General features: G+C 35.2%; 1 protein-coding gene across 1 annotated transcript; it reads left to right on the forward strand.

The window, feature by feature from the left end:
- The first annotated feature begins 242 nt into the window (after nt 1–242).
- Nucleotides 243–8,676, forward strand: LOC105382168 (activating signal cointegrator 1 complex subunit 2 homolog). The gene is made up of 4 exons (XM_038119367.2): nt 243–409; nt 5,338–5,605; nt 6,981–7,177; nt 7,443–8,676. Exons 1-4 carry the CDS (start codon nt 395–397, stop codon nt 7,791–7,793), a joined length of 831 nt encoding a protein of 276 aa, XP_037975295.2. The 5' UTR covers nt 243–394; the 3' UTR covers nt 7,794–8,676.
- Nucleotides 8,677–14,314: the final 5,638 nt, after the last annotated feature.

The following is a 14,314-nucleotide window of genomic DNA, read 5'->3' on the forward strand; positions in this document are numbered from 1 at the left end:
AACTTTTGGATTGGCTTTACATTCCTTCCTAATTTGCAAGCAGCATATTGAAAAAGCTTATTTTTTAAATTAGAATCTTTTCAGCCAGCTACATTATTAACAAAGAGGTTACAACCGCATCCTACGTTTAGAAGCGTTACCTCCTTGCTGCCAAAACAAATTCATATCACTCGCAGCATGGTGTAGGGTTACAAAACCACTCATAGGGCTCCGCACACCGCATAACAATATTGGTATCGGCTGTTGTAATTTAAAACGGACATTATAAATACTAGTGGCGCTGGCTGGCGTAGCTGACTTGTGTAGTGAGCGCGCCGGCTGACAGTGCAAAGAGCGGGAAAAGTTTGACGTTTCGAAAACCGTTTACGAAGAAGGCTTGTGTTCATCAATCAAGATGATTGTATTAAAGGTTAGTTATTGGTTATTTTTTGAGTTTTCAGGCACTATTATACACACGTGAATACTTAATAGTACCTACCCGATAATTTAAGAAAATTATTTTTCGTTATCCTTTATGTAACGAGCTTTTATCCATTGAAAACTTAAGTTACTTATATTATATTATACGACTTAAATTATTTTACAATTAAAGTGATTTGTTATTTGATTTTTATCAAATCTTGAACTGATTATTGATTTGAAGGCCTTTCATAAAATTTAAGAAGCCACATAATAAAATTTCTACGTAGGTAATACTAGGTAGGGGGTACTAATATTATGGAATTTATATTCTGGTGTTAGGTAGGTACTTCATTAGTAACTAATACCTACACTAATCACTTCACTGAATTATTTAATTAATTTTTATTTATAAGTTACTACAAAAGCCCAGAAGCTCAGTCAAAATATGAGTAAGTTGGTATAATATACCTATGCTATTTTTCTAACTTTTAGTATAGTTTCTTAAAAACAACTTCGGGTTATAATGAGTAATTCTAAGTGACAAAATATACCGCGCGGCATAAGCACTGTTTATTTTTAGTTACTTCATCCAGCCGGTACTGGCTGGATGAGGAAGGCCGAGGACCGAGTGTTGTGGCGCTCCTTGGGAGAGTTCAGCAGTGGATGATTATTGGCTGATGATGATGATGGTGATGACTTCATCATCATCACCTACCTACCTACATTAGCAACTTTTTACTGACAATAGAATTTTATGCGCAATTAGATTTCACATACATAGGTAGGTAGTCTTAGAATGTTTTTTCCCAGAAGCTCACTCATAACAATACATCACCATCGCTATGTAATACATAAATTACTCTTATAAGTTCAGTAATTCCATACACTTTCCGATGTTTCTCATTCTTACTCAGGCACTTAGGTTTCAACAAAGTTTCATCATGTCTCCACTGAATAGAAAATAATAGTACGGTATTTTCGCAGTAAAAGTTGAGAACCTATTTAGCTTTGAACCACCATTATATCATAAAAAGTAAACTTTAGCACTAAACTTGTATGTACCTACCTACATTTATGTTTATAGATTGATGGTCTATCAACTTTATTTAGGTCATTAAGAAGAAAAAAAGTGTCAAGTACAAAGAAATAACGCTTTTATTCGTAAAGCAAAATATTACTTTAAATGAAAAACTATGCTTACCGATTTCTTTATTTCAAAATCCAGATACGGTTCAGGTCACAATAAATATCATATTATAATGTGCAGTGAAATGCTGCTACTGTTGTTATCTAGGTACATCCATAAACACAATTGCAATTCAAATGTTACTCAAAGTGACATGATTTGAATGAATTTGACAGGTTTCCAGCAGTTCTTCTGATACTTTAATAATTTTATTGTAGTGTTGAGATGTAGAGAAATTACTTGGAGATGTCTTTGTCTCTCTGGTCTGCCATAGTGTACATGTGTAGCCTTACTAGGCTAGTACTAGATGCTATACCATTTTTGCAACACCATGTGTATGATATTTTGGTAAGTAAGTACGGTACTATGGTTGGTGACTTGTGCTTAAGTTACACAAATAATGCAGAACATACGTATCCGGTTTAGCTAGTTATTCAGGGTATTATGCACTATAGGTATAATTTCGTTTGGTTAGTCAGGCATTTCTGAATCGGCTACCTACTTAATTACATCCGCCATGGGTTTAATCATTCGGTAACAGCTATTTAAAAAAATAACACTGTGCTTTTGAGTGTTTCAAAAATATATTTTGATATTACACACTACTTTTACTTGTACACCAACAAAAATAATACAGTTAAAAAAGAAGTTCATTTGAAACGATATAATAATTATTATGTTATTAAAATTTGTAAGTTACATTTTTAAAGTTCACTATGTAGGTAGGTACCTAGTTATATTTTGTTATAAATAGAATTATAAGCATGAGTACTGATACTTTAAAAGATTTTTTCTCCGTAGCCGTTTTTGTTCTCAATTTGAATAACATAACTTTGCATAACAACCTGATTTTACAAGTAGTGCCATACCTTCCTGAATTCCCGAAACTAGATCTAGGCTACTTAGAGTAATACCTAGGCTGTCTAGGTAGCCTATAGATTGCGTAAGGGCCGCCGCCCACAAACGTAGCTATACATTATGCATTCCAATGGGGTATTGCACGAAATCTAGTTTGGAACTGACGCCTGCGGAATAAATTAAGGGTTTCTTGTAGTGATTTGTAATTTGGTAGCCATATTGATGTTACACTTAGTCATGTTTGGTGGCTATTGATATTTTCATGGCAACAGATATGGGAATCACGTAGCGCACATTAGTACTTTTGATGCCTATTACATTTAGGTTAGGTACAAAATCAACGGTTACTTATTTTGTATTCTACTGATAAGGGAAAACGGCTCTTACTAATCCTCATTTTTGCGACGAAGAATAAAAGCGATTATTTTATGTTGCGAGTAGGCTGTTGAGATGTTTTAAACAAGCAAGTCACTGGGATATTATTTTTTGAAATTTCGAAAACAAATGCGCTTATTTTATTAATAAGTTATTAACATGCATGAGGAAGGCCGAGGACCGAGTGTTGTGGCGCTCCAGGAGAGGCTCCTGGGTCAGGCATATGTCCAGCAGTGGATGATTATTAGCTGATGATGATAACATGCATAATATAAATGTACTGATCATGCGATTATAAAATAGACATAAGAAATATCTTACTTATAAAAATTTCACCTCATATGCATACATTATACGTTTTAGCTTTTCATACTTAGGCTCATAATTTTCTAGTGTTTTGAAAGATTATTCAAGGGCAAGTCCTTGTAACCTTTCAGTTCTATCTCCACTATAATTTATTTAACTGGGCCAAATGCCAACAGTTGCATCAAGTAGAACCTGAGTAAAATTACACGATGCATTGACATGCTAATCCTGCGAAGAATGTTTGAGTAAATTCCATGAGTCATTGTCCGTGTCTATTTTTCTTTTTATCGTTTTATTTTTAATGGCCAGTATTAAAAACACATTTGAAGACTGCAATATTTTTCATTTATAAATGTGTGGGTCTCTAACCCACTTGATAATAGTAAATCAATCTACAGATATACTGGAACTATTAAGTACTATGACTGCCTGCTTGCATTGGAGAGCGGTGTGACAAATTATCTACTGACGTGAATTATAATAATGTGTACCTTGGTATATGTAGGAAAAACAGTGTTGCATTAATTGGCAACTCCCTGTTTAATTTTCTATGCAAGGACGAATATAATGGGTTTATTGCCATTAATCTGACCCAAATTATATATTTTTTAGCTAGACCCGGAAATCGAGGGCATTATATATCTTTGAATATTTATTATTTATATTCAAGTAGTCGATACTTTATAATGATCACCGAACTAAGAATTGTGCTCTATATTTTTTCCTTCTAATTTATTTCTTGGGTGCGGTCTTACCATTTTAGCTTCGTCACTTGTCGCTGCATTCCAAACTAAATTAGTTGAGTATTAACGTTTGTATTGCAACTAGTTAAGGACTACATTGTGAAGAAATAATTTAACTGGTACTGTATGCAAGGTCGTCATGTATTGAGACCTTCTTGAAGAAGTAGAGTAACGTCTTTGAATATGACATCAAGCGTATTTAAAATCTGCTTTTTGCCTACACACTTTGATTTCAAAGATTTTTCCGGAGTAATTTGGATATTAAAAGTAATAAAATAAACATACGAAACATAATTTTATGATAATATTCTATGTTTCTGGCTTAATTTGTGTTAAAATCCCCTACTTTCTGTAGAATTATCTTGTACCCACCACAAAAGTATCCTACAGGTAGAAACAGCTTTTTCGATTAGCCTTTTACAACAACGATAAAACAAAAGATATTTTGATTGTTTTGTGCAACTCGCGATCCACTTTAGAAGATATGAAACATTAGTATTAAGAAACTGTTTGTTGATAGTTTAAGCGATATTCTGAAACAACGTTGCTTAGAAATGGTTTTTAACAATAAGCGTTTCTTCAAAGGGTGTTAAATGTTTTAAATATTTATATTTTCTTTATATGATAAATAATATTGAACTAATTAGGTAAGACATTACAGCATCACATAAATGCGAGTTTAGGGGCGACTAGGGAACCATAAAGAAAACGTAGTCTACTATTACACTTACAATGGGTCAAATGGGTCTAACAACTCTGACCCAACAATTTCGATAATTTACTATATATATTATTGATGGCTTTAAAATTGCTCTTATTTCTACCTGAGCACCTAACTACCTTATGTTTGCTAAAGTGGAAATGCAGTAGGCAGTAACTTGCCAAGGTTGCTTGAGGACATTCACTGGACAGTCTCATAACAATTCCTGTTTCTTTGTTAACGTTATCGACGCCTATTAGAGAATGTAGCGTTTGATTATATTTTTTCCCGGTCTATTCACTGTTTAAGTTTTACTAAACAGTCAAGGACAAATGTGATCGAATCGTAAAATAATCCATCAGTAAAACGCATATGAACCCGGTGAAGCACGTGTCGAGTGGCATCTGGGTAAAAAAAGAGAACAAATACAAATAAATTCTTTCATTCTATAATATTTTTTCACACGCCCTTTTCTTTTTAATTTTCTTCTGGCTGGAAAAATACACTACAAATACTCTACACACACGCGAACACACAGTTATCACACAACTTAGACATTACCCAAGAATAAAACAAATGTCTGCCACAAATATCTACCCCAACTACAACGCACCGAACCCGGAACCTTCGGCAAAAAAAAAACATAAGCTCTATAATACTGGCCATCTGCGTCATTCGATCGATAAAATGATCACAGAGTCCATAGAACAATTCAGACTCGGAATCGACTCAAACTCAGAATAAAATCTCATTCCTCACCTCCACAGATAACCCTTCTCACGGCGTGCTTGGCAGCAGCATCAGCTCAGCAGTACGGACCCACCACCACCCCCGTGCCAATCCTGAAGCAGATCAACAAACAGAACGATGACGGCTCTTACAGCTTCGGTTATGAAGCTGCTGATGGGTCGTTCAAGATCGAGACCAAGTATCCCAATGGCGATGTGGCCGGGAAGTACGGATATGTGGATGCTGAAGGGAAGACGAGGGAGGTGTCGTATGGAGCTGGCAGTAAACGAGGGTTCGAGCCGCAAGGTTTGTTCTTTTCATTGTTTTTGTGTTGGTGTAGCTTCGCTAATCTCAGTTTGCGGGGTTTAACATTTAAAACGATCGCTTTGACATAGTACAAAGACTTTTCGTAAGAACGTTGTCATAGATTTACTTACACTCAGTTGCAGAAAGCAATAGTAAATATAATTTTGCATTCATACATGATGATAAAATATTTTTTTTAAATCACTTTTTGAAATGATCAGGCCACAGAGGTATTTAGCTACTTAATTCGTATTAATTTCTAATTCAGATACGCATTTCATTTCAACATAGGATATGTTTACAAACGTAGTTTACGATACGCTATCATTTTCTGACCGCTTCAATCATACTATTTAGTTGTCTACGACAGGATGTGTGCTCACATGAGGTGGCAATGACCTGAGTTTGCTACACTTTGCTAAATGGTATACGTCTGTGTAAACATAATCATGAGTAGAATCAATCTGGGCTACATTACAACATGGCTACATATTTCACATGCTGTTAGAAGATTCCCATGCTACAGGTTCTTATGTAATTAAAATCAATATGTTGCTGTGAATCTCTGAATTTTTAACGCTATATATTACAGAAAATTAAGTATATACAAAGATGATCGCACACAGAAAATATATTGTTAAATAGGATATAAACATTACCTAATCAAAACAAATCACACCAAGAGCAATAAAACAACATTAACTGCCTTTGACTTAACTGCATTCCTAATTCGATTGTCGAAAGCAATAACGTACGCGACCTCTAACTAGATCTAATTAAACCTCATTTGCCAGTATGAATGTCCAGCAGTCGCGCTGTATGCCTATTTGGGTGACGTTATGCAACCTTTCATCTCTGGTCACCTGCCAGTTGTAACCTTCACGCACTGGTTGGCTGGACACAAGTGGCATAGACAATTATGCACTGTGAAGAAAAAAAGTTAAGGAATGAGCGCGCGTCTTAGTGGCGGGTGATATTGCCCTAAAAATGGCGGCAAGGAGAGAAATGCGGCGATTTTCAGTGATAAGCTCTTGTGAAGATTTGATAGCAAAAACAAAAAAAATGCTCTAAAGCCGGTTATTTTTAATCTTTCTTAGCATACAAAAACAATAACACCAATATGAGTAGTTTACACACCTTTTCTAAAGAAAATCGTGTTGATGGCAACACCAGTTTATTTTTAATTAATGTTTATTGTCAAATAGTAGTTTAAAAACCACTTCACAAATCAAATCAAATAAGGTTACCTGTAAGAGATCGCTCTTCGCAATAAGGCCGCCTATTGATCATTGCTCCCATTTTTTAAGTATTCTTTGTATGTTTTGCTATTTTTGGTGGCCAAAAAAGTTATATTCTATTCATTCTCAATTTCCAGGAACCGGCATCATGGTGCCTCCGCCAACCCTGAATGACCCGCCGAGCAACGCGCTCACCGACGGACAAGAAGACGACGGCCAGTACCGGGAAGACCCCAGCATTTATGAGGACCCCAAGTATAATAGTAGGAGCCAGAAGTCACGACCAGGCCAGGGGTTCCGGTCGTACCAGACTGAGCCGCAATACCAGACGCAGGTAACCTCATCCGACTAATAATAATAAAGGCTAAAGTTTATGAGTATGTGTTCGTGTATGTGTATGTTTGTTACTTGGTCACGTCAAAACGGCCCGAATCCTGGACTAATAATATGCAGGGTACTTTCTATCGCGGAATTCCACGGAAAAACTTTTCAGGCGATGCTATGCTCGCGGGAACAGCTAGGTAATTCAGAATGTTGCACAAAGGGTATTTTTTTTTTTCATATTATTAATTCTGATAATTTATCTTTATCTTTATCAGGTCCAGCAACCTGCCCAGCCGAGGTATCAACCCCAACCACAACCACAAGCGCAGCCTAACTTCCAGGATTCCTTCTTCAGCCAGTCCCCTCAGCAGTTCCCGAGGCCCCAGTCTCAGATCTACCACCAGCAGCCCCAGTTCTCGTACCAAGCGTACACGCCACAGCAGAACTACCAACCCCAGCCGACTTACCAACCCCAGCCGGCGTATCAACCCCAGCCGGCGTACCAACCCCAACAGGCGTATCAACCCCAGTATCAGAACTACCAGAATCACAATCCCTTCCTGGGTCACCCCGCTACCAACTTTGACCCGTCAACGGGATCTTATACCATCAACTTTACTGGTTAGGTTTTAGTTGTCTAAGCGTAGACTGTAAACATCTTATTGTTAAAAAAGCTAATTCTAAGCTAAGGTTCAAATATTTTGAAAACTAATGCGAAAGAATGCAAATGTGAAGAGAATAGGCCGTTAACTTTTTTAAGAATAAGATAAATGTACAAATATATTTTTTACTGGCTGGTTTTTTACTAAGTAGGTATTAGTTCATTTTTATTTTGTTACGACTAGTCAATACTTTTTTAAACGTAGTTTTTAGTTTTATTTTTTGTTAACTAACATAACTTTCCTGAAGTAACAACGCACCCTATTTATTGATGTAGTGATATTTTCATCTATTTAAATCTAATTATTGTATGTAAACTTATCAATTTAAGTCTAAATTTAATGTTTTTTAGGCTTTTTAAATATATTACTTATACACGACACTAAACATTAAGACGACAACTTCAACTACGAAAATCAAGTGTACGTTTCATTGAGTGTAATTTATTACATTCATACAAAAAATCATCAAAAGTAAGTTGTAATTACTAAAGCTCATTCATTTATTTTATGATATTTTAGTATGTTTCATCCTACTGTACTTATATCAATTTAACTAACACTTTCTACCTTTATTTATGTATTTCTTTACGAGTTCGCCTTTACCTAACTATTACCAAAAAAACAATAACGAAATCTGTACCAACCTACGATTTGTTTATAAATTAGGCTTAAGTAACATTTATATAAATACGTATTGTAAACAATATTGAGTAATTACGAGTGTTGTGGCGTGAGTGCAAATGATCTGCGCACGCGTCGATTTCAAAGTGATCAAACTGTCAATCGTCACACGAAACGTGGACCGAGTGTAAATATCGATTAAATAAAAATGTTACGTAAATAAAAACAATGGGGTTTTCTTTTCCTGATTGCTGTTTTTATTAGAAAGTCGTGCAGGTACCACAAGTGTTATACCATACTTGGTGGTTCTAACATTCATTACAACATTTATTAGATAGGGGGTCGCTCTTGTAATGAAAAACAGCTCTATAATATGTACTACACACACAATGGTATCGATTCTGAAGGGCACATTCTAATTTTAACGCTGTCAAAAAACGCTTACATTCTCTCTAAATTTATTTGGCATTCTGAAGGCACCGTTTATCTCCAAAATTAGAGACGTCACTTTAAATTTTGAATCTGACAGCGTTAAAACTATTCAACTTAGGTTAGATGGTCTAATTGGTATTCTGAAGGTGTCATTTTTAGCGCTGTCAACTTAAAATTAGCAACTTTCTTCGTAAATTTAAAAGGGGTCCAAACAGGTGCCTTTTAAAATAATACTAAAATTTCTAAAAGTAAAACCGTGAAATATATGGGAAATTGTTGTTGTAGGTGCATAAATATGGATTTAACTTAGAGCTGATGTGTTGTTGAAGCATGTAAAGCTAATTGCAACGACGCTAACATATTATTTTTGGCGAAACTACGATGTGAAAGTGACTCTGTTTTGTCATATTATTATTTCTGATCTTTGGACTGAATGACTGAAAAACGTGTTAGTGACAAGGTAGGCATGAACCGGGTTGCTTAAAACAACTTAAGTTATAGTTCTAGGTCTAAAAATTAATCAACACACCTACCGATCTACTTCAGGATTACACTAGCCCTAACACCTCGGCTTTCCTCTTCCAAACAGACCGGCTCTACATACATGAGGAACACCTTAACCTTAACTCACCTACTTTTGTACCTATCTAACTCTCTACTTACCCCTTTCAACTTGTAAGAATATTTTACTCAAAGTGGTCTCTACATAGCTCCAATATTTAACTACCTATTTTGTTACAGGAAAAAACAAGTTATACCTACCTAGGTTACCTTTTATCTGAAAAATCTGCCTGACTTTAAGAAACTATATAGGTACTTACTACCTACTATACTATTACTTTTTATGAAAGAAGAAATACATTTTATGGACGTAAAACTTTATTTGGGTGAATAACACACACAACACACACTGTTTGAGTAATTTTTCTGACACCAATATACACAATTGCTGTATTTCATTTCTGTATCTTATTTCCATTATCCTTCTAGTTAGTAGGTAGGTAACTAGGACGGTGGTCTGATGGTCGTTTTAGTATTGTTTTCCCGGAGAGGAATTAATATATTGTATCCAGCGTTTCATGTTTAGTTTATGGGTGTGGTTGATTTTTCATTTTCTTTGTTGTTGTCACTGAAAAATAAAGTAAGTATAGGTAAGTTGTATGGATAGTTGACAGAATAATCTTATCCTTATAGGTAGGTACCTATTTACACAAAACTTTAAATATTAGAAACGAAAACGCTAGAACAAAAACATAAGTAACCAGATAGTTAGTAACCAGATTCCCAACTGATAAAAATATTTACTTAGATTTTACGTAACTTCCTAAAATAATTCGTAAACTTACACACAAGCACCTTATCGATTTTACAATTGCATATTGCAAACACAAACGTAATAATTTATAATAGATGTTTGTTTAACAAAAATACTTTAAAAAAATAGCGGCAAACTTTTCGGAAAAGTCAATATGGCGGTGATGGCGCCGCGCCGGCGCGGCGGTGCGCCTCTCTTGCAGCCCAGCGCGCATGCGCCATAGAGATGTACCTAGTGCAATGTTACTTGCTTCCGAACTATGCTTGAATGAAAAAATAATCGATGCTGGATCGATTTCTGGGTAGGTACTTTTATTATAATTATATGCGTTTTTGGTAAATATAAATACGTACACATCGGAAATACGTTAAGTAAGTACCTACTGATAAAGTATTTGTGCTTTTGTAAGTATTCGATACTTTTCATATTCTTATATGAATATCATCCCTTACACAGTCATCTACTTAAGTATATAACGTAACATCATCATCAACTATTAAACATTTAAGTAAGTAAGTACTTACATTAAATATCGTGGATAACACATAGATGTAGAACTTAGTACCTACTTACATACTTTACTGAAAAACTATTGTTTAAAATATTCTAGTGCAATAATCGATTATATTCGATTATTCTATTTTATCAACTTACCCCATCTCTACTCTATTATATTTTTTAATTCACTCGGAAATGTATATAGAACACCATAGAGCCATAGAAGCATTTTCTAGCTAGAGTTACCAGTTGCAATAATGAATTATGAATATGTTACATAAATATTTGAAATTATCACCAAAACCTATATAAATGAAGGGTATTTAATTCTTTTCAACTACTATTTAGGATAATTAAATTTATTTGGAGTACTTTAAGGTTAAAATGTTAATCGATATTTTCGATTGTAATATCCTTAAGTACATGGCCACACTCATTTTAAAGACGTCAAATGAGCCTTCTAAATTTAGTTGGCCGTTAAAATCGTTGCCTTCAGAATAGCAAAAATTAGCACTGTCAGTTAAATTTAGAGATTTTAGCTCATTTTAAAATTAGGAAGTGCGCCCTTCAGAATCGGTACCAATATTAGTCTATGATAATGGTACCGATTCTGAAGGGCGCACTTCCTAATTTTAAAATTAGCTAAAATCTCTAAATTTAACTGACAGCGCTAATTTTTGCTATTCTGAAGGCAACGATTTTAACGGCCAACTAAATTTAGAAGGCTCATTTGACGTCTTTAAAATGAGTGTGGCCATGTTCTTAAGGATATTACAATCGAAAATATCGATTAACTTTTTTAACCTTAAAGTACTCCAAATAAATTTAATTATCCTAAATAGTAGTTGAAAATAATTATTAGAATTAAATACCCTGCATTTATATTGGTTTTCGTGATAATTTTAATTATTTATGTAACATATTCATAATTCATTATTGCAACTGGTAACTCTGGCTAGAAATTGCTTCTATGGTGGTCTATGGACATTTCCGAGTGATTTAAAAATATATAATAGAGTAGAGATGGGGTAAGTTCTTAAATAGTGAGAATTATCGAATATAATCGATTATTGCACTAGAATATTTTAAACAAGTTTTTCAGTAAAGTATGTAGGTACTAAGTTCTACATCTAAATGTTGTCCACTGTTAATGTAAGTACTTACTTACTTAAATGTTTAATAGTTGATGATGATATTACGTTATATACTTAAGTAGATGACTGTGTAACGGATGATATTCATATAAGAATATGAAAAGTATCGAATACTTACAAAAGCACAAATACCCGAGTACGTATTTATATTTACCAAAAAACGCATATGATTATAATAAAAGTACCTACCCAGGAATCGATGCAGCATCGATTATTTTTTCATTCAAGCATAGTTCGGAAGCAAGTAACATTGCACTAGGTACATCTCTATGGCGCATGCGCGGGACTGCAAGAGAGGCGCGCCGCCGCCGGCGCGGTGCCATCACCGCCATATTGAATTTTCCGACGAAAAGTTTGCCGCTATTTTTTTAAAGGATTTTTGTTATTTTGTTAAGTCTTTATAATACAAAACAAACATCTATTATAAATTATTATGTTTGTGTTTGCAATATGCAATTGTAATATCGATAAGGTGCTTGTGTGCAAGTTTATGAATTATTTTAGGAAGTTACCTACGTAAAATCTAAGGGTGCGTTGCACCATTTAACTTTAACTATTACAAACGTCACATCGTCTGTCAAAGCATCGGTTAAGCGAAAAATTGGTTGCACCATTCAACTATGGTTAAAATGACGTCATAACTTTAACGATAACCATAACCACCCCATGTTGGCCGGTTACTGTTAAAGTTAAAGTCAGGTAGCTGTCAAACCCGTTGTATAACCTCAAAGTAACAGTATTACGTACAAATATTAATATTCAATAATTCTTATCATGTCGCTTCTACGTGAAATAGTGCTTGAAACAAGTTCCTCAGAAATTGAGATTGAGGTGGAGTAAGTACGGAACTTACGAAATATGAAGAGAAAGGTGTACTTTCAGAGAACTGATAGATTCGCAGGTCTCAAAAATGTGACTCGTGTGTTGGCTTTAAAACTAGAACCTTTCTTACTGCCTCCAACGACGAAGTAAGTGCACCTATTATTATGTTGTAGGTGTAATGATCATCTTCACCACCAAATAAGCGTCCACTTCTAGCCATGGGCTCTTCTAAGGAGCGAAACAACACTGTGCCCTCGGCCTTCCTTATCCAGCCACTACCGGCTACCTGCCGGTTGCCGGTCCAGCGCAGCAATCTAATATCAAAGTAACCTACGTAACTCTTTAATTGAATAACCTTGTTTTCAGAAATTTTGCAATCACTCAAATACGGAAATATATCAATGAAAATAAGGACAGAACTAAGAAGAGTGCAGCCCATTATTGTGGCTACGGCATAGCTGCATAATATATTATGTAAACAAAATAGAGACCCTGTGCTGTACCACCAGCTAGGTTTTTTATGATGATTCATCATCTGATGAAGAGGAACTTGTCTATGCAGTTAACAGGAATGATGAGCATAATCGAAGGATGTCAATAAATAATTATTTTAATAGATTACATCGTTAGTTTTTATTTCAACTTGTTAAGAATGAATTAATAAGATAATTAATAATAAAGGCTTCTATTCTATTCTATTCTCTGGGGGTGTAAGTACCTGCACCTGGCTCTCTAGAATGGAACCTTTGTGCATATCCCCAAGGTCTAAACTGCCTTCCAAAGCTTGGACCACTTCCCACCACGCTGGTACACTGCGGGTTGGTGGGTTCACATATCTAGATGTGCTAAATCTAGATATGCAGGTTTCCTCACGATGTTTTCCTCACCGTAAGAGCGATGGTATACATTGTACTTATGTTAAAAGAACTCATTGGTACATGTCAGAGCCGGGATCGGACCCGCATCTCTGGCGTGAGAAGCGGGCGCTTACCCGACTGAGCTATCACCGCTCTTAATAATAATAAAGGCTTATAAGAGTCTACTTTGTCGCGGGTTTTATTGATGATAATCTTTTGGTCAATATTTGGAGGAACAACAGACTTGGTTCCTATGACATGTTGACATTGAGTGCTTTGACAGAGAATGACGGCTACAATGTACTCTGTGACGGCTTCAGTCCGACAGCTAGATTTGGTATTGCCTTACATAAAAACGTTTCCCACAATAACTTTGGGGATAATTATGTCTCAAACGAATAGCAACCCTAATAACATTAACAATGACCGACGATTTGATGGTGCAACACGTTACAGTAAAATATTAACTGTAACGACTCTGTCATTGCTAAGTTTAACCTTAACTATTACGATAACCGGGATGTTGATGCAACCCACCCTAAGTAAATATGTTATCAGTTGGCCATCTGGTTACTTATGTTTGTGTTCTGGCGTTTTCGTTTCTAATATATAAAGTGTTTTGTGTAAATAGGCTTTAACGATAAGCTTATTCTGTCCACTATCCATACAACTTACCTATACAGTGCGACAAACTTATCTGTTCCGGTGAGAGCGAACTAAATTGGTCCATACTTACCTCATTACTTACTAATGAATTTCATATTGACATAGATTATATGGACCAAT

This window comes from Plutella xylostella, chromosome 12 (assembly GCF_932276165.1).
Source record: "Plutella xylostella chromosome 12, ilPluXylo3.1, whole genome shotgun sequence".
Classification (NCBI taxonomy): Eukaryota; Metazoa; Arthropoda; class Insecta; order Lepidoptera; family Plutellidae; genus Plutella; species Plutella xylostella.